The sequence below is a fragment of the Polyodon spathula genome, chromosome 11 (genome assembly GCF_017654505.1).
Source record: "Polyodon spathula isolate WHYD16114869_AA chromosome 11, ASM1765450v1, whole genome shotgun sequence".
NCBI lineage: Eukaryota > Metazoa > Chordata > Actinopteri > Acipenseriformes > Polyodontidae > Polyodon > Polyodon spathula.
Window position 1 is genome coordinate 26,194,081 of NC_054544.1, and position 27,595 is coordinate 26,221,675.

Below are 27,595 nucleotides of genomic sequence, written 5' to 3' on the forward strand. Positions count from 1 at the left end.
TTTTAGTATTGCAGACAACAGCAGATTAATATTGTGAGAGTAGGAATTTTGCATTTTTCACAATGCTGCACATTTTCCATGTTTTTTTTTAATATGCTTTCCCTTACCTTTTTGGGCTTTTTCAATGATTACCTATGCTGTAGAACAATTATAGTTTGTGTGCCCAATCGATTTAATTGCTTGCTATTTTGAGGCTTCACTGACAGCCCTAATATATATATACAGCTTTATGGGTCATGATTATTAATAAATGGTAAGAGGAAGACAAGCGCTAGACAACACAGGAAGAGAGTTCCTGATACTCATTTTTAAATTGATTCCTAATTTTTTCCACTAAACCATTGCAAGGATTCCTGGCACCTAGTCTTTAGCTATGACCAGTAGACCACACTGCCTAGATCTCCTGGCTCCCAGTCCTCACCTTTAACCAGTAGTCCACACTATTTAGCTCTCCTGGCTCCTAGTCCTCAGCTCTACATTAGGTCACACTGTTTGGATGCCTTGACTCCTAGTCCTCAGCTTTAACAAACAGTCCACTGTGCCTCTTTGCCTCTCACATGTTAGGCACTAGGACCTCACAGGCTTGCATGGGCTGAAGGACTGGAGGCGTCTCCAGCAGCTGACATCACAGTGCATACAAATAGCCAGAGCCCTGGATCCTAGCCCTCAGTCCCCTTGCAGCTGTCACAAGAACCAGTAGTCCTAACTGTTCCACTCCAGTGCCACCATGAGCCAATCTTACTCTTCCAGCCAGAGGGCATCCTCTTACAGAAGAACCTTTGGAGGGGGCGCCGCTGCTTCCCCACAGTTCTCCAGGGCCTCGTACTCCAGCCGTGGGGCCGGCAGTGCCACTTCTGCATCCAGAGTCTACCAGGTGTCCAAGAGCTTAGCCTCCCCCAGCTTCTCCAGCTACAGGGCCAGTCGGGTGGCCCCCCTCCGAGCCTATGGTGGTGAGACCCTGGACTTCAGCCTGGCTGATGCGATGAACCAAGAGTTCCTCCAAACACGGACCAATGAGAAGGCTGAGCTTCAGCACCTGAATGATCGCTTCGTGAACTACATTGAGAAGGTTCGCTTCTTGGAGCAGCAGAACCAGACCCTGGTGGTGGAGATCGAGCGACTGAAGGGCCGGGAGCCGACGCGTGTGGCTGAGATCTACGAGGAGGAGATGAGGGAGCTCCGCAGGCAGGTTGACATCCTCACCAACCAGAGGGGACGCGTTGAGGTCGAGAGGGACAACCTGGCTGATGACCTGCAAAAGATCAAGCAGAGGTAGGAAGGTTTGCCTGTCCTGTGAACTTGAACTTCAGAAGCAGCTGAACATATAGGTACTGCAATGTGGCACATGTGCTAATACTGTATATATTGCCAAACTACTGAACAGTTTCTGTGATACCAGCATATGGACACATTATTAGGCTGCAGGTGACTGTTCGGGTAAAAGAATGAAATCATTTCAAACACTTTATTGTGTTGTGGGGTCTAGTACATAATACAAGCTCTAATAAACTATTTCAGGGGTGGGCATTAGATCAGTATTAGCTGGTCAGTTTCCACCCTTCTAAAAGTGTTCCCATGCTTTTCAGTGTCCCCATGCTTTTCATCATGGTTATACTATACATTTACCATAGTTTGCCATATTTTTTATATGTTTTATCCCACCTCTCTGGTCTTTGCAATGCTTTCCTTTGCTTTACTGTGGTTTTACTATGCTTAGCTACACTTTGCTATGCTTGTTCTATGGGAAACCTTTATAAGGGCAGTCCCAGGAGAGTAATTCCAGTTTATCATCTCCTGAGTGTGGTTCTGAGTCACAGTTGTTAATACTGAATCAAGTGCAGCTGTTCATGATCTATTCAGATCATACTTACATCAAAGCTTCCAGTACTTAGTTTTTCTTTTGACGATATTAGGTTGCTCCCTATGAGTAAGCTTGTTTGTTTTTTAAAAATACTTATCTGTGTACAAGAGACTAGGGATGAAGATTCAATGTTTATTATAAATTTATTGAGCATTGATTTATGACTTATTAATGTCAACTAACCATTTTTGACTCGAAAATGGAAACTGACCACTAAAACATTCAAGGAGGCATACTGGTATATATATATTTTTTTTTTTTTCAAATGTGTATTTAATGTTTTGAATTAAATTTTGCATACAGTGTGTAAGAGAAATGCTGGTTTTGAAAAAAATGTAATGGCAATTTAAATTAGGAAGCACTAAGAATGATCTCGGGAGCAGATATAGGGAGCTGATAGATCATAAGTAAGTTTGAAGTGTATAGCAGCAAACAGCTGTTTACAGCCCAATCCAAGTCAACATTCTTGCTGCATTCATTCAGGTTTACTTTCATTCATATATTCAAATCGGAATTCCAAATAGATTACAACAGGATTCTTTTGACAATCAAAAATGCATTTCATGGAAGGCTGCAAAACCATACAGCAAAATGTGGTCATTTTAATGTTTAATGAATGCTGTGGTATTTTTAAGGAAGGTTTTTTTAAAAGCACATTGTGATTAATTAAGACGTTTAAGGACATAAGAAAAGAACATAAGAAAATGTACCAACTTGAGGAGGCCATTCTACCAATCAATACTCATCTGGTTCCTAGCTGTTAATTGATCTCAAAACTTTGTCAAGTTGGTCCTTAAAGGATCCCAGGATCCCAATGATTCAGCATCAACAACATGACCAAGGAACCCCTTCCATACCCTCACCCCTGTGAAGAAGTGTCCCCTGTGAAGAACTTTGTCCTCTGGTCCTGGTTTCTGTACAGAGCGCAAAGTATTTGGCTTGGGTTAAAGTTCGAGCAATTATACCACTGAATCAAACACTCATTGGCCTATCTGGGTGTTCTTTAGTATTGACTATTATTTCACTATATAGCATCTTGTCCCATGACCTGCCCTGCCAAGACTTTGTTGAGCATTTTATAAGTTGAACTGCTGTGTGACTAATGAATGGCTTCATATTTTGTTTAAACACTAGAAACATCAATACAAATTGAAAGAAAAAATAAGTGAATAAACTGCAATAACTCAGTGCCTGAGAGCTGGCTGAGGTTTCTGACAGGTAAAGAAACATTGTGCTCTCTCAGAGACACCCATCACTGTCACAGAAAGCCATTGTAGTGAACAGTCAACCTAAATCTTTGTAATTCAGCAAATTTGCCAAATGAGATGCAGGAGGATGACTTCCACTTGTGTGATATTTCAAATATGCTTCGATTGCTTCTGTAACATCAAACTGAAGGAGAACATTCTTTATGAAGGCTGGTATGAGGCTAAAGGTGATGCTTGGAAAGACACTGCCATATATAGTTTGGCTGTGCTCATTTCCATATTAATGACAATGCTTCTGGTTTGGCTTGAGAACTGAACGCATTTGCTTCTTGGATTTGGGCCAACATTCTATTCTAGAACAAATAGCAGACCCAATTGGAGAGAGCATGGTGTACATTTTAGAGCTGACGACCCAAGAAATACAGGCAATTTGGCCCAATGCTAGACCTGAGGACCGGACAGGGACCAAGGAGAGCCAGGCAGTGGGGCCTAGTGTAGGAGCTAGCACAGTTGTCCTATCCAGTCCAAGTCTTTGTTGCAACCCAATTAAACCTCCATCTAGGTCATAAAATGTTCATTATATCATTTGAGCTATTGAATCTGGAGTGTCATTGCTCTCCTGAACCAGCATTGGGCACTTCAAGTCTAGTGGCAAGAGCTGAAGACTGGAGTCAGAAGATGTTTTTTTTTAATCTGCCACCAACTCTATGCGCTTCAGAAGATGTTTTTTTTTAATCTGCCACCAACTCTATGCGCTTAGCAACAGTGCTGTTAGAATGAGGCCTGGGATATTTAGCCTGCACTTTCACACACGTCCAGCTGATAAAGGAAATCAAGTCCTTTCCCCTATTAGGGAACAGACTCTGTGTCTTGTTGCTGCCTTGCTTCTGTCTGAAGGGTGGCTGACATCATTGTTTGTGCACGTTCCTGCTTTCAAATCAGTTCAATTCTATAAAAGGAAGCATGGCATGGTGTTAAGTGCTGAGATTAATATCTCTACAGCATTCCCTTCCCTGACACAAACATCCTTTATGCTGAGTGGGCTATACAGACAGATTGCTTTGTCTAGGAGCAATAGGAACAAGTCATTTCTGCCTTATTTACATTGTTTTGAAAAACTGAACAATTCACCTGGAGTTAATATGCAGCAAATAACCACATCAGAATAGCATAGTTTTATTGTAATTTAGCTAGACTTTATAAAGCACATTAGTGCAAGTAGTGGGAGCCAGGTGTTTCAACTCCCTTGGCTGCGAATGATGGGTCATAATTTGAGGCACATTTAAGGTTAATGTGTTGTGGCATTTCTTTAACCAGCTACTGCATGTTTGGCTAGATAGAGAGCACTATGTGACTCAGCATTTCAACGATTATTATAGAAATATGGACCAGCAGTTATGACAAACTGAAAACTTTGGTGGCTCATGTATTCCTGAAATATTTCTACTTACCCTGCATAAAGACATGATTAATAATGAAGGTAAAATAACATTGTTAGGTTGAAGATTTATACCTAAATGTGCTTTCTTTTAGACTTCAGGAAGAGATTCAACAAAAGGAAGATGCTGAGAACAACTTGGCAGCCTTCAGAGCAGTAAGTATCTTTTACAGTGGTTAGAGTGCTGGGCTGCAGTGTGGAAGGTAGTGGGGTTCAGTAGCTCAGTGGTTAGGGTGCTGGGCTGCAATGTGCAAGGTAGTGGGTTTCAGTAGCTCAATGGTTAGAGAGCTGGGTTGCAGGGTGGACGGTTTAATGTTAGATAAGAGAAAGTAGTCAAATAAGTAGCTTTGTGAAATGAAAGCTTGCTGGTAGACACTCCTACCTGGCTGACAACGGTAAAATTAAGAAGTTTTAGACAGTAGCTTTGTTTCCATCAAACTTTTTTTATGCTAAAACTCATGCGTATAAAAAAAAAGCTTGACAACTGTCATGGAAACAAACGAAATTTGGTTAATTCATGCGAGCGAACAAAAAAAATAAGTACGTTTGATAGGGATGGATAAAAAAGTATCCTGTACAATAAACAATGCACACAAATGCAAAGGAAATACATTCCAAACTAATTTTATGAGCTAGCCAGTGCATACTTTTTCAGTCATATGGTGGTACACCTACCCCTCGTTATATCGCCCCTCGCTATACTGAGGATTCAGATATATCGCAGTCCTGGGGTTGGCTCAGCATTTTTACTGTCTAACTGTGTATACATTAGCTGCAATATACTGTACATAGACACTTCAAATTACTGTTCATTTTATTTCATACTGCACATCACAAACAAACAATTAAAAACAAAGCACTAATATCGTACTGTTATCATATACACACGTATTGCACAATAACACAAAGCAAATTAAATAAATACTTGCTGAAGTGTTTTTTATTTTAGCCAACGAGGTGTTCACTTGTGGCAGCAATGCACTAGCAAAAGTCACAAGGCAGTGACATCAGCTCCCTAGCAACAGGCCTCCTATGTTGGGAATGGGGATTCTTTCAATGCAGCGGGTTTGTGCATTTGAGAAATTAATTGGACACTGAAGTTGACGAGAAGCAATTACCCTCTGCTGTACGAATTAAAACAGTGTGCTGCTTTTTATACAAAAAATTAGAAAAATCAGGTCGCGTAGAGGATTTACACTGGTCCCTGACGCACCCGATAAATTGAGGGAGTGGTTGTACTGTATTTATTTGTTAGCCTATTTGTTTTTCTATGGGTCTCTTGCTATATCTCGGCCCTCGATATAGAGCGGATTTATATTGGACCCCGACACCCGCGATACATCGATTGGGTGGTGTAATTACGAGCTCAGCGCAGCACTTCTCATCCCATATCATGTCAATCAAATCTACAGATATGGCCAAAAAATTTGTATCACTTAGAATTTTAGAATTGAGACATAATCATAAATAGAAACTACATGAACATAATTTAGATATTTTATTTAACATCATGTAGTCAAAGAAACTACCAGTAGTAGTAAAGTATTTTCTATTTCAAAATTTCACATTTCTCAATTTTTTATCGTTTTCTCATTAAGTATATGGAAAATAACAAAGAGGTATATAATTCAATATGTTAACATAACATTTTTCTCCAGGTTTCATTCGACTTCATGAAGCAAAACTGGTTAATTCTGTAGGGTGATGCAACACTTTTTCCATAGCTGTAATTGCCCCCCATATTTATCAAAAATAATTATTCTTGAATTGCCTATGTTTTTTTTTTTAACATCAACAGAGCAATTACGATAATTCAACTTAAGTAACACATCATAGATCATGTCCGTTAGTATTATTATATTTAATTATAATTGAGTAACGACCCAGGGTCTGCTGTAACTGCGTTCGGGAAGGTTCAGCAGCAGCAGGTGCTCAGAGACGTCAGAGACGGGAGAATTGCCACCAATCAGAAGCTCAGCTTGGGATTGGTGGCTGGTGCATCAGGGGCGTGGCCTGGATGGGGGATAAGTAGGGGGCTGCTGAGAAGAACGGTGTGGTGTGAGAAAAAAAAGAGAGTTGAAGAACAGAGAGAGAATTGGAGAAGAAACAGAAAAAGGGAGCCAGAGAGAAGGGTGACTAAGAGAACCAAGAAAGAAAATGGAGACTGCACTTGGCTGTAGCACATGGCCAAAACAATCTGCTTTGGACTTTCTTTTATAGTATTATTTTGTCAAAGTCTGAGTAGCACTACGCTGCTCATCTGTAATTGTACCAATGGCTGGTAAAGCAGCACGCTTTACCTGTTAAGTGTAGATTCCTGGCTTAATAAACTGCTGCATTCGAGAACCTGAAAAACCCAGTATGAGTCTACCTGCATTTCCACGCAATGCTACGATATCAAAGAAACATACTTTATAATGCTGTGCTAGCTTTACCAACATTACGTCTGATTTAAACCCCATAATTTTCTGTACCGGATCATAATATTGTTCATTTTCTAAACAACTGAATATGGCTGCACTCAGATTTTCTAAATTACAGCATCCATATATATATATATATATATATATATATATATATATATATATATATATATATATATATATATATATATATATATATACATACATCAACATTTGTCCAATTTCAGTTAATTCTTTAAAGACATAATTCCTTCTTGGTCCATTTTCAGTCCAGCTACACGTTATATAACCAGAAAGCTCAGCGAGAATGGTTGCTTGCTACAGTTTATACGCTAGTCCAGCGAGCTAACATTTTTTTTGTTCTGATCAAGAAAATGTATGCGATAACCATTTTTTTTTCAGCTTGTGACATCATTACATACAACGTTGTTCGCTAGAATCCACTTTGATGGAAACCTGTTTTTGTACAATAAGATTTGCATATGTATTTTTTGTGCAATATTCTGCAAGTTCTCTAGGAATGTGTTCGTCTTGTTGAAACATAGCTAATTAGACTGGAAACCTCACCTCCAACAGTGCTTTCATTATGTGCACCTCAGACTGAATAAAATGCAAATATTACTTTTCAAGCTTGTGTGACAAGATCAGCTTACACTGTGACGGGTCTCTCAGCAGCTGACATCAATCCCCTCTTCCGCCACCCCGTTGGGACAGCATGAGCCGTGGTCCTCAGCCACTCCCCCCAAAGCTATTCATTTTTTATTTAATTTCTGTTCAATCTTTTTATACTTTGTGACTAAGTAGATCCTGGTGACTGGGGTGCCATCCAACAAGTATGCTAATGCATCGTAACTAATGTATTCTTGTTCTTTGGCTTCACTTTGCATCATTTTATGAGAACAGTAGAAATCACAGGCTACTCTGACAAGTCATACCTCTGGTCTTTCTAACAGAGAGATCCTTAAATGAGAGCAACCTCTACAATCATCTATACAAAAATAACTATCGCTCTCTGGAATGACATTGAGCAAGGTTGAAATCATCTATTAAAAATAACTGTCGCTCTCTGGAATGACATTGAGCAAGGTTGAAATCATCTATTAAAAATAACTATCATTCTCTGGAATGACATTTAGCAAGCTGTAATTTATTTTTGTCAACCAACTGAACCATTCATACCACTAATTACCAATACCGAAAGTCTGCTCACTCTATCAAAAGAGCTTGTCTGCTTGTGTGCTGAAAGAGTAGAAAAGAAGAGGTGGTCATTTCAATATGATATCACATTGCTGGGCAGTGGAAATAGTCATTTCAATATGATATCACATTGCTGGACAGTAGAAATAGTCATTTCAATGAGATATCACATTGCTGGACAGTAGAAATAGTCATTTCAATGAGATATCACATTGCTGGACAGTAGAAATAGTCATTTCAATGAGATATCACATTGCTGGACAGTAGAAATAGTCATTTCAATGAGATATCACATTGCTGGACAGTAGAAATAGTCATTTCAATGAGATATCACATTGCTGGGCAGTGGAAATAATCATTTCTCTTCAGACCTAACTGCCTGTAAAGAAAGTTGCTAAGGCACTATATTCCTCAAAACAGATATGGTTCTAAACTTGCAATGAAACAAATGCACATACATCACGGTGTACTGTTGTGACAGGAACTTCAGTATTATTTGTTGGGGTAGTTGGTTGGCAGTAAATTAGCAAGTTATTCTGAAAGAGGCATGTCACAAAGATGGCTGTAGTGGGTGATGTCAGACCAGGACCAGGAACCAACAAATAAACAACAGAGAGGTGGAGTTTGGTGAAGTTGAGCGCTTGCATGCGCTCAGCATTTAATAAATGAACAAACAGAAAATAAAAGGTTGTAAGACAAACAAAACACAGGACACAGCACCGGTAGCTAAAACAAAGAGATTAAACAAAACGGATTAACACTACAAGAAACAGACACTAACAAACAGCAGACAAACAGACAAACATGGTGAGATGCTATTATTATTATTATTATTATCATTATTATTATTATTAATTATCTCCTCTCCACAGCCGTCCTCCACTCACCGAACACACAACCCCGAGTGAGTGAAAACATGTTGCTTTTATGCAGCTGTACAGAGACTCGATTGCTAATCAATCATTCAACTGGAGTCTCGGTACAACTGCACGTGAATTAATAAAAGTGCAATTCCCCGTGCTCACATATTATTACATTTTACCCGTACGTGAAGTGCTGTGCAATCGTCGTGCCTAAATACAAATATACATTTTAAACACTCGTGTTACACAGACCCATTTATATCCCGTGTACCAATGACTATACACCAACATTAACACACTACACGTAATACAACACAAATAAATAGTCTGGGGTGGGGCACTTTGCCACAAGACACTATAGTGCTTCTCCCACTGATTGGTCTGCATGTGGTCAGACTGAGTAAAATAAGCACTTTTTACACAGATCCACGTATGCATGGAATACCCTAACAGGTGAAGCACTGTAGCAGCATCTAAAACACTAAGAACATGTACAAAAATCAATTTGATTCTATCCTATTAATTTAGGTTCTCTCAGTCGGGGCACATGGTGTGCTAAGAGAAGATGAGATTCTTTGTTCATGTTCCTGTATTGTAACTGAGAAGGAGGAAGGTGTTTTAAGGGTGGATCCTCAAGGACCAATCCCTTGTTCGCTTGACTCAGAGTTTCTCTCTGTCTCTCAGGATGTGGATGCCGCCACCCTGGCCCGGATTGATCTGGAGAGGCGCATCGAGTCCCTGCACGAGGAGATTGCCTTCCTCAGGAAAATCCATGAGGAGGTAAGCTTCACTGGCACACCTTTCTAAGTGCTACCTATCTTCAGTGTATGGAATTGTTACAATATTTCCCCCATGATCTTAGCATGACCAAGGTGATAACCAAAGCTTTAAAAAAACATTGTCTTTCCTCCTATTAGCACTGATTCCAATCTGAAGTCATATGGGCAGAAAAGGGAGTGTTAGGTGGGGAGGGGCCTCTGAGTGGCTCACCTGTTTCACAGTTTCAGTGTTTGTTACATTAAGGAATAAGAACCAGCAACCCATCCCTACTCTTGGCATTGATAACACCAGCTCTTGCAGAAGGCAACACGTTTTCTGGATGACATGAGATTGTATATTTAGGTTGCAGTTTAAAATGAACAAACAGATGTTATGCTATATTTAAAACAGTTATCCTATTCCTAGAAGGGATGATAGGAAATGGTTGGCAGTTAATAGGTGTAACAAGACCTGTCTCCATAAAAATTACATATTGTATAAAGCTAACAAGAAACACAACCCCAGTATACAATCAGTTACCATGGTAAGAGAATAGCAATGGGAAACTTAGTGAGGCCATGGTAGCTCACAGGCAGTCAAGATAAATCACACTGAAGTATAGTAGGGTTAACAATTGAATATATATATATTTGTTTAAACTATGCAGTGTTCAAAAGCATATTTATTTTTTGTATTTCAATCGCCAACAATAGCGGCTTTGCCAAACTTGATATTCTGGGTTCCCCATAGCAACATCACTGTTTAAACAAAAATACATTACTTAATAAATCTATGAGAATAAGTAAATGGCAGAAACTGCAAAGTCCCGAGGCAAATTCACCGTGGAAAAAAGGGTGATTTTTTACTGCAGCGTTTCAGCTAACCCTCAACTCTTTTCATCTTGGGACACACTTGCAGGTTACTTGTTTTACTACAGTTAATAGTGTTAAAATTATTTTTAAAAAATGTAATAGTGTTAACTGTAATGTGTATTTAATACGTGTACAACTGAAGAAACTTCTTTCTCTCATAGACACACATTTCTACATTACACATGACTTTTCTAATGCCTCTTTGTCTGCTAGACTAAGAAGTTTTTAATGATTGAGTTTGCAAACGCCCCCTGTGTTCGTCTCCCACAGGAAATCCTTGAGCTGCAGGCTCAGCTTCAGGAGACCCATGTTCAAGTGGAGATGGACATGTCCAAGCCTGACCTGGCTGCTGCCCTGAAGGACATCCGTAGTCAATATGAGAACATCGCCGCCAAGAACATCCAGGAGGCAGAGGAGTGGTACAAGTCTAAGGTATGGCAGCTTTTGGATTTGTATGGGTTACTTCACAGCATTCTCCATTTATACCTGGACACAGTATCCTGATTTGAGTACCTGTAATACTGAACAGAGTTTCAGATGCTTCTGATCATTCCTGTAGTGTCTAAGTCAATGGAATTGCACTCTCAGTGACTCTTTCCTTTTCTCCCCAGGTTACAGACCTCACCCAAGCTGCTTCCAAGAATAATGATGCCCTGCGCCAGACCAAGCAGGAGGTGATGGAGTACCGCCACCAGATCCAGTCCTACACCTGCGAGATCGACTCGCTCAAGGGAACGGTGAGTCAAAACTGACAAAACTACTGTATAGAAACTAAAGGAGATGAGAGCTTCAACTAATTTAGAACTGCAATTTATTTGTCATTTTAACTACAGTCAAACTCAGTTAACTCGAAATCCCACAGGGATGACATTTAGTGTTGACTTATCCAAGGTGTCGAGTTAACCACAGGTGCATGAGCCATGGCATTAAATGCATATAAGGAACACAACTCGCACGTTTACAGTATTACAGTATTTACAAGTTTTTTTTTGTTAAATGTCCTTATGAAAACGGTTGAAAGAACTGCAGGGATTGAATCAATTGTAGTATATAGTACTGTACAAACTCGGTGCAACTTGTATAATTCGATTGAACTAAGAATTAGTAAAATAACTACAGTCTTATTTTTATGAAAACAGTCCAACCACAAACTGCACAAACTGTTGACGATACTTTTAGGTATTGGCTTGTACTGTCTAATTTGAAGGCTTAAGTAGCAAAAGTTTATTTAAATATTATACAGAATTCAGTTAACAAAAACAACAATAAACAATACAGAAATCAAGCATTGTCGATTGTTTTGCATGCAAAAACACGCGCTTTGAAAGTTCTGCTGACAAGCTTGTTGGCATTGCACGGAGTACATACAACACTATGTACTGTACAGTGCTTTGCAATACTTTTTTTTTATAAAAAATGCTATACAAATGCAATAAATAAATAAAATAAATAAATACAGTGGATGGAAGCTTCAGTGGGATTTACAATCTCTAAACTCATTTTATTTGTTCAATAATAAACTAACATTGCTAAAGAACTTGATCATGGCGGATAAACAGTCAGGGTGGGCATGTGATGAGCGGCTATGTAACAGATTACTGTACTATACTACAATACATTCTACGATGTCTTTTACATACATAGTGTGGTTTACTGGTAAATAAACAGACTTCCCTCAATGACAGTGGTAAAGTTGCAATCCCTGCAGTCTATTCTCTTCTCTGATTGGTTGGTTGTGTTTCAATCTGCTCCTCTCTAATTAGTTGGTGTGTGTTTCAATCTGCTCCTCTCTAATTGGTTGGTGTGTGTTTCCCTTCCGGCAGAATGATTCCCTGATGCGCCAGATGAGGGAGATGGAGGAGCGCTTCGCGGGGGAGGCGTCAGGTTACCAGGACAACATCAGCCGGCTGGAGGCGGAGATTGCCAACATGAAGGATGAGATGGCACGCCACCTGCGTGAGTACCAGGACCTGCTCAATGTCAAGATGGCTCTGGATGTGGAGATCGCCACCTACAGGAAGTTGCTGGAAGGAGAGGAGAACAGGTGGGAGCCTACCACAGAAAGTTTACCACAGTGCTTTTGTATGGTAATTTTGCAGGTTTCTCATGCAGTAGTTGTCATGATTTTTTTACCATGCTTTAGGATACATCTGTAGACTTTACAATGCTTAGCTATGGTTTACCATGCTTTACAATGCTTACCTATGGTTTACCATGCTATACAATGCTTACCTATGGTTTACCATGCTTTACAATGCGTACCTATGATTTACCATGCCTTATTACATTTTCACAATGCCTTTACTATGCCCCACAGAACACTAGACAATCATCACTTGTCACTGAAGATCATTCTTTTTGTCAGTCTTTTATGAAAATAAATGCAAGAGCCAAAATAAAGTTGGCTATTGGGGCATTTTTTTTAATTACCTTACAGGAACTGACAATGCTAGTTGAACATATGAGAGCTACTACATACTCTCTAGATCCTACTCCTACTAAACTGTTAAAATATATTCTTGGTGTTATTAATACCCACATTTTAAAAATGATTAATGATTCACTTCCCTCCAGTATAGTTCCCTCAGCTCTTAAAATAGCTCTGGTAAAATTCTATACTTGAGAAACACAATTTGGATCCTAAAGTCCTCAATAACCATAGGCCAATCTCCAACCTACCATTCTTAGATAAGGTTCCAGAGGAAGTTGTTGCAATTCAATTACAAAAATGTCTAACTCTTAATGGTATATTTAAGAAGTTTCAGTCTGGTTTTCGTGCTGCACATAGCACCGAGACGATCCTTGTCAGAGTTGTGATTGATCTGCTGATAAGCTCTCAAACATACATTACTGTAAGCATGTGCTTTTATTTTAAAACATGGTGTCTGATACTTTGTTAACTTAACTATGTTTGATATCAATGCTTTCAGATAGGGTTGCACTTGCTTGGCCACCAGGAGGGTGAAATAGTCCCCACCCCTTCCAATGGCTTATTTTCTGTCAGCTGTTTCCCGTATTGACTGACACGCTTTCAGACAGTAAAATGACCCAGAAGACAGAGCTGAAAAGACACAGGAAGTGCAAGTGCAACATATTTCCAATGACAAAGGCAGATAAATTTGAGATGACCTAAAAGGAAAATACATTTTTGCTCTAACATGTGTTTCTTTCAAAACTGCACACCTGAGACCTATGTAGCTAAAGTTCCTCAAGCATCGCAGGAATTCTACCTTACAAATAGTCTTTCTGATCCTAAATAAATACATGTAACATTCCATGCCTACAATGCAAAGGGACTGCTGTTCAAACAAATACAGTTTTATGTTTTTGTGATTAGTTAAGCTGTACAATATAATTCTATAAATCAATAAAAAAAAATGTCTTTTTTTTTAGGGTTAGTCTTCCTGTACAATCATTCTCTTCATTGAGTTTTAGAGGTGAGTATACTGCAGTTTATAACTTAAACTATAAAATGGCAAGAATAGAGGGAGCAATCTCATTGGCTAAGAAGTGTTCAAGTGTAACAGATGTCGCCATAGCAGTATAGCTTGGAACAGTTGAACTGACCCCTGGCATGCGGATATACGGATATAACCTACGTAAACTTGTCGTCAGTACACATTAACGAAAATAAATATATATATATATATATATATATATATATATATATATATATATATATATATATATATATATATATATATATATATATATATATATATATATATAATGGTACCATACATATATATGTGTTTGCATATTCATATCCCTTGGGTTTAAGGTTACAGCAGTGGCAGGCACATTCCCATCATAAAATTCCCTGCCAGATTCAGTATCATTAAACCAATGGTTTATTGGTTATTTCCCAGGATAATGTAAGGGTGTACTGAAGAATTGATTCCTGCTGTACAGAATAGCCCTCATATGAGAAAGCCAAATAATTGAACAATGCAAATATTATTTCAGACACTGTTAGAAGGAATTCAGTAATAGCTGTTTGCCACTAGATGGCAGCTGTCCCTTAAGATTAGATTCAAACCCTTTCTATACCAAATGCTTCTCTGCTTGCCTCCCAGTTATTTTATAATGCATACTGCCTCGCGTAGACTGTGCCATGCGGAATGAGACACATGTCTTCCCTTTGTGTTTCAGAGACCAGCCCCGGACAGCACCAGCGCAAGTCTGAGGTTCACTCCAAGAAGTCAGTCGTCATCAAAACCATTGAGACCCGTGATGGGGAGGTGAGCTTATTTCACACTTTTTAATTAACTTAATGTGAATTACACTTGTATTGTATGCATGTCATAGGAAACTATGAGGTAGTTTTCAAAATACCTGTTATTTTTAGCCAAAAAAAAACCCTAATAACTAGTCTGTAACAGGGAGGAGGCTGGCCCCTGAACACTGCAAGTGAGCACGTTAACCACTATACAACAGAGCCAGGCTCCTCTGCATTTGTGATTCTAGAGCTATTAACCTCATCTCATCTCATCGACACTAGATAGAACCCATACCGGCAGTGCATCACATAACGAGGCTCTATACACTTTTGCATGCTTATTTTCTTAAGAAGCAGCCTGTTTCCTAGCAAACAGAATCATGACTTAACCAGCAATGGCTTCTTAATCACAAAACTCCAAGCTTTTTAACAAGGCGAGCTGAATGATACAACAGTTTCATGAAAATAAATCACTATTTAAACTTTTCTTTAAATAATTAGCTTTTTCCAACTTGGACCCCTATTAAAGTGACTTGGGTCTACAGCAACCCTCTTAGTATACCTTATTATAATTATACAGTTGATGACAAAAGTAATGGCACCTACATTAATTATACCAGAATTCAAGTTAACAGATTAAGGACAAGCATTCAGTAAATGTTAACCACTTTGTAATAAAACAAAAAGCAAAATATATTTTATTTTTTCTGTAATTTAATAAATCATCTTTATCAAAAATCTAACTTATTTTATTTAAAGTATTGTTCGTGACACAAGTATTGGCAGCCCTGCTTTAGTATCTTGTGTGTCCTCCTTTTGCTTTTTATTACGGCTTTCAGAAGTTTATGATAATTCTTAACCATTACGTTGCATCTTGTTTGTGAAATCTGGGCCCATTCTGTCTTGAATATTTCCTTCAGCTCAGACAGATTAGATACACAATGCTTGTCTACAGCTTTTTTCAGATCCGTCCAAAGTATTTCTATTGGATTGAGATCTGGTGATTGTGAAGGTCATTTCAGAACTTGTATCTTTGTTTTCTTCAAGAATTCCAGTTGACTTAGCCATATACTTTGGGTTGTTGTTGTGTTGGAAGATAAACTGTCTGCCAATCATCCTCCGATGATATGGTATCATTGTACTTTGTAGAATCTTTTGATACAGGGCTGCATTCATTTGATCTTCAATCACATGAATGTCTCTGGTCTCTGAATTGCTAAAACACCTCCAGATCATGACTGAACCACTTACATATTTAACTGTAAATAGAATGTTTTCTTTATTTAGGCTTTTCCTTTTTTTCTCTGAATATACTGTTGTCCATTTTTGGTGAAAAATTGTATTTTGCTCTCATTGGACCAGAGAATGTTGTTACATAATACTCCTGTTCATATTTCATTACAAATTTCAGTGAGTTTGTTTTATGAATTTCCTTTAAAAGTGGTTTGCAGCGAGGTCTACATGCATATCATTCTCCTATGTTCAGTTGCCTTTGTACAGTTCTTTTGTACACTATTATGCCTGATGTTTCTAATCTTGGGACGTCCACTTCTTTCAAACGTTTCAGTTGAATTTGTTTAGTGGTTGTGGCAAAGTGATTTGTAGTGCACAGGTGTAGTGGTGATGCAGGGCTTAATAACAGCAGTCCAACAACAATTCCAATGGTGAAAACAAAGCTTATTATTTGCTTTTAAATAATAATACTGACTGTGTAAAGTCAGTAAAACCACAAGGTTCAGTCCTGAAATAATAATAATACAAACTATACACAGACATGGTCATGAATCCCAACAGTGAGTGCTCCTTGTGTAAGTGGTGAATTATACAGTAACAGTGAAACAGTAGTATAGTGCGTTCTGGGGTTGATGCTGGCTGAGTAGAGACAGCTCCCAGATAGTTTAGCCATCTAACAATGACAAATACAATTATTAATAGACAGACAAAAACAACATGAAAAACACTTGCGGTTTAAATCACAGTACGTCCTTTACAGGTCTTTTCCGTAACTGTAACAAAGGAACAGAGTGCTTGGCCACACCCCCGATATACTTTCAGTCCGCCCCCTTTGGTAGTGAGTGCCATCACATATCCACCAATCCATGACTGACACCTCGCCTACCGCATTTGTGCGATGACTTCTGGTATTGTGGCTCCATCCCCTTTCTGGATGGCCAACTTCCAGCTGACCCTGGAATGAACTGTCAAACCATCTGGTCTGGGGCATACTGTTCCTGTTATACAGCACCCTCACAGGTCAGGAGGGAGATTGTAGACTTGGATTCATTCGCTCTCTGTCACAGTGGTTCTTCTTGATTATTGCTCTGATTGTAGATTTTGCTATTCCATATTTATTTGATACTGTTTGCAGCCATTTCTTTTGTTGTAGTTTAATCCAACTCCTTTGTCTTAACATCATCCGCCATGTTGCCAAAATGTTCTTCTTCAACAGACATTGAAAATAATAACCTCTTTTTCTGGCTGGACTTTATAATGCAGCTTAATTACTGTAGAGACTTTAATGTAGAGATACCAGTACCTTTGTCATGAACAAATATTTGAAACAGCTGAAGTCCTTTTTTTTTTTTTTTTTTTTTTTTTTTTAATGTTTGACCAGCTACAAGAAATTGAGTATTTTGATCTAATCTCAAACGTCAACGTCATCAAATTAATTAGACGTTAATGTTCACAAAATGCTTGTATTTAACATGTTTTCTTGAATTATCTTGTATTAAGTGTAGGATGCCAATACTTTTGTCGGCAGCTGTAATAATACAAGTAGATTTGAAACATTAAAGCATTAAACAATTGCATTATTATTAATAAGATGTTCTTTCTCTATAAATTTCCACCACAATTGACATAAAAAATGTAAAGATAGTCTGGAATTGGAAATGGGCAATCATAGGTCATAAGTACTAATTCATCTAAAATACATCCCCAATGCCCTTTGCTGTAAATCTTGCATGTTGGGGCCAGCACTGCAATTGTACCTTATTCCAGTGATGTAGCTTTCTGTTTGTGTAATTATTAAGTACTTAATAAGTTAAATACAGTAAATGCATTTATTTATTTTCAACCAGGGTTACGATTCCTACAAGTAGGGCTCTGGGGCGGTTAGACAGTGTAAGTTACAAGAGGCTTAGAAATTGTAGTCTGGCACAATCTAGCTCGATGGACTTACAGCCAACGTGTCATTAAAATGGTTGTTTTACCACCTCTCCCTTCATCCTACCTGTTTATAATTTGTACAATCAGACTGAATTGTCTCCAGTTGTTTTTAACTCAAACACTGAGATTCCTTTTCATTTGTTGCTATTGCTCAGTCTACCTGCTTGCAGGCCTGTGCTGTTTCATCATGATTTGAATGCATCTGCTCTTGAGAAATCATGTGATATTTTGACCTCTCAACTGTGTTGGATCCACTGCTTTGTACTATAGAATAACAGGCGGAGTCAACAAAGCTGAAAGATCCAAACATAACATTATTCCTCAAGACAAGGAATTGAACAAATGTAGTCAAACTTCACCACAATAACTACATTGACTAGAGAAACATGATGTAGCAACATAGCCTGAAACCATTTACAGTGATTCTAAATATATTATAAAGGGATGGGTTACAAAAAGCTATTTAAATGGCATTTTAACTGTAATGTCTGAAATAACCCTGCAGTGCATCAGGTTCAGCACTGCCAGCCCACATCTGCACATGGTTATTGAAAGCCTGCACACGCTCCCAGTATTTTTTCATAATACCACATCAGTTTAATACGCTTGCAAGAGACACACCTGTAAACCCACGACGTTCCCTTTGCTGTGTCCTGTGCAGTTTTGAAAGAAACGCATATTCTAGTAAATATGTATTTTTATTTTAAACATGTTTGGTACTAGACTGACTTAAATCTGGGTTTTCACGCCATGCTTTCAGGTAGTGTTGCACTTCCTTGGTAATTTCACCTGGAGGGTGAAACGGTCCCCACCACTTCAACTGCTTCTTTCCGGTCATTGATTGACATTTATGGCATATACAGCTCCTGCAGGTTTACTAATATACTGCCCTGCGTCATAGCAGCACACAAATACACAATGGAATAGATTCTCAAAGCTATTTACTAATATACTGAGCTGTGTCACAGCAACACACAAATACACAATGGAATAGATTCTCAAAGCTATTTATTATTATACTGAGCTGTGTCACAGCAGCACACAAATACGCAATGGAATAGATTCTCAAAGCTATTTACTAATATACTGAGCTGTGTCACAGCAACACACAATGGAAGAGATTCTCAAACCAATTTACTCCCAAGAATTGTTAGCACAATTTTGTTCAGAATAAAAAAATTACAAATCATTAAAAAATTACAAACCCCAAAATGTATTTTCTTATTTGTGTTCTTTGCTTATGGCTAAAGGAGTAAAAAGCACATTTTAATATTGGTGAAAGAATGCATGGTATAAGCATGGTAAAGCATGCCCCACCTTTCCAATCAGTGTAGAGTTGAAGCTGGGTCCCTGAATGATAACTATGATCTTCTCTTTCATTTGTGCTTCGACAGGTCGTCAGCGAGTCTACACAGCAGCAGCATGACTCAATCTAAGCACAGAAGAAGCGGATGGACAGACAAACACACATACACTACAGCTACAAGCATGGACGCTTTACACACGAACAGTACACACACACACACACACATACACACACAAATGCACGTCAATCAAGTGCCTTTAACTCTGAAGCAGCATGGAGGAGTATGTCTCGAAAAGGAAAGAGAATGTGAAGGGAATTCTGTATTTTTGTAGTTACTGTAGTATCGATAAGCAATAAACTTCAGTTTGCGCTAAATTGTAATAAGATGAATTTCTTGAAATGTTAAATTCTATCTGTTTATCCAGCAATTGTTTAATAGTCAGAACAAATGCCTATGAAACATATCCCTGCTGAGTAAATAATTATTTAACAGTATTGTACCCATCACTGCCAGGGGCCAGTCTCTGTAAGGGATAGCTAACCCTATCAACAGTATTGCCATTGCAGTACTGTACCCCATCATTGCCAGGGGTCAGTCTCTGTAAGGGATAGCTAACCCCATTAACAGTATTGCCATTGAAGTAAAGCATTTCTATATTTGTTACACAAAAATGTCAATAACATGCATCCGCGGCACGGCTGTAGATTCAAAATATGAGCTATCAGTATGACGAAAATTTTATGATTGTGACGTATATCGAAAGTAGGTACAGACTAGCCTAGTATATAGCATAAAAATGAGCACTTTAATGAAAATTGGATAAGTGATGTCAAAGGAAAACCAGATGTGTGTATCATGGTAAATGATATTAAAATGACTGATTTACAGAATGTGGAATACCTTCTTGTGGTCTCAGGATACATGTAAAAATGTAAGTCTGACATACAGACAGATGGATGTACAGACAGAGAATCCCAATTGGATAAGCAGTTTTCCAGATATATGGGAAAATGAAAAATGTGACACTATGTCCCCGTCACCGGGGATTTCATTCTCTGAGACGAATAGTAAGGCACTAGATGTTATGAAATTCGATGGGGATTCCTCTCAATTCACTGGCATTATTTCAAAGTGTTTCTTGTTCACACCAACAATGGTGTCTGTTAACCAGTCAGTTGTTTGTTCTGTCATTGCTATATAATAGCACTGCCAGTCGGGGCTGCACGTGGGACTCTTCTTTTTTTGTCATAAAAAAATGGTCAGCTATGGAAGGAAAATATTGCCACTATAGGAATAACCTTATTTGAAGACCATCAGATTAGTGAAGAATTTTTATAGGAAACATTTTTAGGCACAAAAAAGAATCAATCCAGTCCACTCCTCACCTTGTCGAAGTCATACTACCTGAAAAAAAGAAATCATGTTCCAAAGTATTGAAAAATAAACTGCAATGAGCCATACTACCTTAAAAAAGAAGTCATATTTCAAAGTATTAAAAAATAGTGCAATGAACCATACTACCTTCAAAAAAAAAGTCATATTCCAAGGTACTGAAAAATAAAGTGCAATGAGCCAAACTACTTTAGAAAAGAGGTCCTATTCCAGTAATGAGAAATAAAGTGCAGTACATGGGTTCATATATTAAAATGTTTTGCAGCTTACCTATTTATTATAGATGTATGAAACCATATATTGTGTATCTATATATTAGAACATTTTTTAATTTCAATATGTAACACTGTGTGTGGGTCATCACCTAATAATAATGAGTCAGACACAGAGCAGGTGCCATTAGCAATGGTATCCTTAGTGTCAGATATAATAAAGAAAACAAAAGAAAACAAAGCTAAAAATAAATGTTTGTCACACAAGGTGAGCACTAGTCTCACTAAAAGAGACGTCCCACTCCAGGAACCTACTACACTACATTACCCTCTCTTACTGGTTGGGATCAACATCCTCCCAGCGACTTCGGGTCTGTATGACAGTCCTGGCTGGGCAGAGCCTTCCCAGGCACCATCTTGTAGTTTAGAGGTTCTGTAGCAGTTATCCTGCGGAGCAGACACGCTCCTCCGTGATGTAAACAACCAGCTGTGGCGCAGACGTTTTTTGAGCTGCGTGCACCCTCCCAGGGCACGCCCCCCAGCCAATCCGGACCTCACAATCAGTTCAGCACCGGGTGAGCCTACCTGCTTAATTGGTTGCCTAGCAATAAGTGTTATGTTATGCATCCCTGCTGCACACATCCATGCAAGAATCCAGCGACAGGGTTCTCCCTGTTACAAACACAAATTTGAAATATCATATACAATATAATAAATGCAACGAACCTATCTGATTATTAGTCTCCCCCTGCACACTGCACTTGCTTCTCTGGAATAAAAACACAGCAGGCATGGCATCTGGTAGCAGAAGCATTTCACTGAACCAGCTCATCACAACGCAGCTGTCAGCAGAAAAGCTCACACTTGTGGAGAACAATAATCAAACCGGTCTCATGCCTGGTTCTCACTAGAGTGCTTGTTAAAAACATCAGGGGTTGGATCACTTCAGGAACCGATTCCAGTGATTCTGACTCAAGAGCACTTATTGGCTTATAACCAGTTTTATCAACCGCATATCTGACCCCATACCGACTGTTTTTCCCATTACACATTTTGAATGAACAGACACAAAATACATTGCCAAAATGTAGCACCCAAAGCCCCACACAAACTGCAGTTGTCTATTTTATTTACATTGAATTCCCACTAAACCAAGTACTCACCTGAATCATTTCAGGATGCTTGCTGAGATGCTTTATTTGTTGGGTCTCAAGTCGTTTCAATTAAATTGATCCCAGGGGCTGATCTGCATCTTTCCCACTGTAATCATGTGGGTTCAGCATGTGTGGATCAGGCATTAGTATCCCTGCTGGGTATGAAATCCCCCTGCAAAAGTTCAGCTGGTTGTATGCATGTCACACTTCACAGATTCCTCCATACTGTATATCTGCAGCACTTATAACTTGAACGCTTATTCAATTGTCCTGAAACTTGGTAGTAACACTATTTCGTATCAGTTATATAAAGTATCTGATTCTGGGGGCATAGGGGATGCAGTATGTTACACTTAGATTTTTGTATATATCTGGACAATCACTGAATCACATTGTCATGAGACTAATTTTATACTGTTGATTCTGTATATGTCCTGGTGTGGCAAAGTGGTTAACTGTGTGCAGGTGAAGGTCATGCAGCAGTGATTAATAAACAGACAGACAACGATAATCCAGGTGCAATGTTGTTTAATGTTTTTTTTAAACGATAGCAAAACAACAGTAAAGAGTAATAATGGTAATGAAGCAATACAGCGGCGTGTATTGCTTATTTGTAATCTGCGGGTTGGCTCCGAAATAATAACAGTCCCGTTTCAGTTCACCCATATGTAACACATACACGAACACAAACACCAGTCCACAGTGCGTGCTCTAGTGCTTGTAATGAATACAGTGTTGTTGATCTTTGATCTTTGACCACAGCTCCGGATTGTGTTAGTCGTCTAAATAACAGCAAACAGTATTTAATAACGACAAAACAAACACGATTATCACAGCACAGTTATTTTAGTTACCAGTTTTAACCATTCACAAAGGAACAGATCACGTCACTACATCCCCTTAAATTGGTTGGTTTCTCTAATCCGCGGATGCCACACCGTTTCCCATCCAAGTCATTGATTTACTGTACCGTAGCTCTGTCCCCTTTCTAAACGGCTGACTTCCACATAACCCTGGTAATGAACTGTCAGGCCATCCAGTCCAGGGTACTCTGTTCCCTTTACCCAGCGCCCTCACAGGTCAAAAGGAGATCTAACACCAAGAATTATTCGATCTCTGCCACACCTGGTCATCAACTTTTTCTGATAGTGCTACTACAGAATTAGGAGCTGTGGTGGTTTGTGTGTGTTACTGTTATGTTTGCTTAGATTGTGTGGATAGGGGGTTTCCAGCATTAGCATGCATTTTCACTATTCAAATAAAATTAGTAATTGAAGACTAAACCACCTGCTGCTAATGATGTGGATGTTTTCTTAAGGATAAACCTGAATCATAGCCACCCTGGTGAGGCTGTTTTGCCTTGTTCACTGGGGTGGGGAGAAGGCCATTGTTTTGACCTGACAATAATTGCATCATTGCTAGCAGTAGCTAGACAAGGTTCCCTGGATTGAAAATGAAATATAGGTTAAAACGTTTTCTTGATCTCTCCAGGAAATCCCATTACAGCAAACAAAAGATAATCTGCTGGTGTCATTCTAAAGGCTGGCCTTTGTGTTAGACTTCTGGTCATGTAATTGTACAGATCTTACCTATAGAGGACAGTTTGGACTGGACACTGGAATGACTCTGCTTGTACTGGTACAATATATATAGAACAAGCATGTCATCAACATGCATACCCTGCCATGTAAATTTAAAATCACAGCCATCAGCATGCATACCCTGTCATATAAATTCAAAATGAGAGCCATCAGCATGCATACCTTGCCATGTAAAATAAAAATGAGAGCCATCAGCATGCATACCTTGACATGTAAATTCAAAATGAGAGCCATCAGCATGCATACCTTGCCATGTAAATTAAAAATGAGAGCCATCAGTAAGATGAAACAGTGGATGACCATGACATATATAAACAGTATGTACAGAATAGCATATAATTTAAATTAGCAATTCATTATTTAGTCACAATTTGATAAGCCATTCTCCAGATATATGCAGATGCATGGATGAACGAAGAGAGCGGTTCTCTTTTAATTCGAAGACAACCACCAACCCAATACTTTTGGTATATGCCTGCCACAGGTCAGGTATTCATGAGCATTTTATATCAAAGCTGCTGATAGACCCCTTCGTAGAGTGATGTCCTCTGTTCCACCTCACCAAGGTAACAAATAGTCGCTATAATGAAAACTCATCCTTTTGCTTCTCACCATCATGTAGGTAGATAGGTATAACTAACCTCTCCAGTTGCGTGATTGTGTCTTTGTAAATATCACAGGAAATATTGCCGGAAATCGGCTTGCCACTTTGCGGAATCAGTAACTCGGCTTCTGAGGACTGAGAAAAGTCTGCGCATTTGCGGCTGCAAGGGATCAGGGTGCTGAACGACTGGTTGATCTGCTGCCAGATGCAGGAGAGAGCAGTGACCCACATGACGATTGTGACAGAGTATCAGGTGAGACTGGGCCTCACCATGAACAATGCCAAAAGCCAATTAAAACCGGTGTAAAGTACGGTTTACTTGGGTCTGGCTGGATTCCCTTACAATGCGACCCTACCTGTCGGACGACAGAGTGGCCGCCATTCAGAACAGTCTGGCCCTGTTTCAACAAGGATCCACAGTACAGTTGGTGTTATGTCAGAAACTGTTGGGTCTCATGGCTGCAGCTTTATCAGCCATCCCGCTAGGATTACTCCACATGAGTCCGGCCCAAATTTGGCTCAATGCCTTCCGACTACATCCCAGACTCATAGCTGCTGGGAAGCCCTACGCTGATGGAGACAAGCCCCTCACCTGCGAGAAGACGTATGAATGGGAGTGGTCCACAATCGTCAGGTGGTAACAACAGACACATCCAACTGAGGTCTGGGAGGGCAGAGGAGTCTGCAGGACATCCCTGCAGATAAATGCACTGGAGCTGTGAGTGCTCCATCTTGCTCTCCAGCACTTCCTCTCAATGTTCCAGAGGAGACATATCCTTGTCCGTGTACTGCGCTATCCCTCAGGCTACCTCCTTAAATAAAAGATGCCAAAAACATCTTTCTGAATGTTTAACAACACTAAACCTCTCACTAAAGCTGTATATATAATATAATTCATATACTAAACAATTTTTGATAAATGGGCCAACCTCTTCTTACATAGATCCAAGTCAAGGCATTTCTAATCAAGGAACCTGTCCAATTCTTAATTGCATTGCTTTGTCTTTTTCCTGCACTTGCTGATAGATATTATAAATAAGCCTATTGATGGGCTTAATTGCACATCCCACCCTTGTTCTAACTGTATTTAGAGTCTCTGCAACTGACAGGGTCTCATGCTGCGATTTACTGTCATTGGTCATACTCAGCTCTAGCTTTAGTCTATTTTTTGATTCAGACCCTCCACTTTCATCATGGCACTCAGGTCCATGGTGTCTCTTCCATTTCCATTACTCACTTCTTCTTCAGTAACCAGGTGAGGGAGGAATTTAACATCAATGAAAATAAATGGATGGCTAAAGCAAGTGATGGAGGAAGTAAACACCAATGAAAAGAAATAGATGGCTAAGATAAATAAACTGGGACGGGTTGGAGTGATGCTGTCAAGCCTTCCTGAGGTGTTGTGGGCTTGTTGACAAAACAACAAAGACGGGAGGTGCCCATCTGATGACTCCTGCGAAATGCCCCAATAGGCTGGTCCCTGGAGCCAGCATTACACTTCAGCCATCCACAATGGGCCAATAGGAAATCCACATGATCTGGTGGAGCAAAAAAACTAAAGGTTCATATATTACGGTGAAGCTACATTTATCTTATTTAAAGTCGAGTGTAATATTATCATGAAGTAAATAAGAACTACTCTCACATAATACAAATTAAAAACCATATAACTATTCTTATATTTTAACAGTCTGAAACATTGTGTTTCACCATTGCAAAAACAAAGCAAATTCTTGCAAACCAAACTGAAGCACAAGAAAAAGAAATTAACAAAAAAAAATACTGTAACTTAAGTGAACTCAAATAAAACCCTTACAAATATAAAAAAAAATGTGGTTCCCTTTCAATTCGAAGATGGCCACCAAACATCGTTATGGGATACACTCCTCCCTATTGGTAGGTGTCACTGAGCTCCTATATCAAAGCTGCCGATAGGCCCCTTCCCCCCCAGTGACCTCTGTGTTGCATTGAGCCCTCTTTTCTCCTAAAAAGTGTTGCGTAAGCTACAGCTAGTTCCCCTGCACTTTGTGCTGAAAGCTAGTCGTCGTCACTTGCCCGGAATCGGTAGTTTAAAAATTCTTAGCCTTTTTATTCTATTTCTGGCTATCAGCACCTGCGCGCTCTGTGAGTCAGGCTGCTTCTTTCTGTTTGTCCGTCTTAGTATGATAAGTATTATTGTTAAGAACTGTGTGTTTTTCACCCTCTCTTACTGCGGGGAGCACTATTACTCCACGGGACCAGGCTTGCCTTGCTCCTGTTGTTGAGTTTGCCCACCAGCCACCCGCAGGCCGCGGTTGGGCCTGGTTTTGATTATAGCTCGCGTAGAGTGCTAGCCGCTCCGTGGCTTCTTTCACCGGGCCGGCCATATACTCCTCACCGAGGCATCCCTCATTGTTGGGTTGAGACTTAAACGGACTATGCGGGCCTTCACTTTGGTGTAGATTGCTCAATCTATCGAAAGAGTGCTCTCCTCCACCTGTCCTGTAATATTTTAACTGTTTTTTGTATTTTAAAACTATTTTTATCACTGTGTGTGTGTAAGTAAATCACCTGCCACGGCTTCGTCCCTGTCCCCCTGTTGTACGCTACGCGCTGCTCAGGCGAGTGACCATGCAGTCAGGGTAGGCACCGTGCACAGCTGCCCTGGTGTTTTTTAATACCATGGTGTGTAAGACTCTGCTCTTGCTACTTCGGTACCATGGTGTGCACGGTACTTATTGATTATAAACCCCTGCGGCTTTGGCCCTATCCACCTGTTGTACACTGCAAGCTGCTCAGGCATGAGGCCACGTAGTCAAGGTGGGCACTGTGCCTAGCTGCCCCAGTGTTTTTTAATACAACGGTGCATAGGACTCTCCCCATGCTACTTCGGTACCACGGTGCGCACGGTGCTCATTGTCGCTGTACCGATATAGGCTAGCGTGCCGGTGCAGCGCTGTACTCTGTACGCTCGGTGCACATGGTTCCATAGCGCTGCATGGTACTCGGTGCATCTGTGCACGCAGTACTCTGTGCAAGCGGTAGCCCTTTGCTCGGTGCATGCAGTGTATATTAGACCAGTGCTGCACGGTACACGCGTTGCTCAGTGCATGTGGTGCTCACGGTGTTCATGACGGTGGACTTACGGGACACTTATTTTCACATTCCCATTCGTCCACAGCACAGGAAAGACCTCTGCTTTGCCTTTTCATGCCAAGAGTCGGCTGATGCCAGCGCAGTGTATAATGTATGTGGGGCTCTGGCTGGACTCCTCCACGATGCGCACATACCTGTCAGATGACAGGGAAGCAGCTTTACAGCACCACCTCCCCCTGTTT

At 39.7% G+C, this 27,595-nt stretch overlaps 1 protein-coding gene across 2 annotated transcripts; it reads left to right on the top strand.

The window, feature by feature from the left end:
- The first annotated feature begins 656 nt into the window (after positions 1-656).
- desmb (desmin b) lies at positions 657-20,205 on the top strand. 2 transcript variants are annotated; one of them, XM_041263437.1, is made up of 10 exons: positions 657-1,272; positions 4,603-4,663; positions 9,675-9,770; positions 10,892-11,053; positions 11,233-11,358; positions 12,445-12,665; positions 14,015-14,058; positions 14,774-14,862; positions 17,921-17,963; positions 19,403-20,205. In XM_041263437.1, exons 1-9 carry the CDS (start codon positions 728-730, stop codon positions 17,939-17,941), a joined length of 1,365 nt encoding a protein of 454 aa, XP_041119371.1. In that variant the 5' UTR covers positions 657-727; the 3' UTR covers positions 17,942-17,963; positions 19,403-20,205. The 2 variants fall into 2 exon arrangements, with proteins under 2 accessions (XP_041119371.1, XP_041119370.1); XM_041263436.1 differs by lacking the exon at positions 17,921-17,963 and having other exon boundaries at positions 658-1,272.
- Positions 20,206-27,595: the final 7,390 nt, after the last annotated feature.

Coding starts and splice junctions, on each gene's coding strand:
- desmb (XM_041263436.1), top strand. CDS start 728: ATGAGCCAATCTTACTCTTCCAGCCAGAGGGCATCCTCTTACAGAAGA. Junction 1,273..4,602: donor CTGCAAAAGATCAAGCAGAG/GTAGGAAGGTTT, acceptor GCTTTCTTTTAG/ACTTCAGGAAGAGATTCAAC. Junction 12,666..14,014: donor CTGGAAGGAGAGGAGAACAG/GTGGGAGCCTAC, acceptor CTTTTTTTTTAG/GGTTAGTCTTCCTGTACAAT.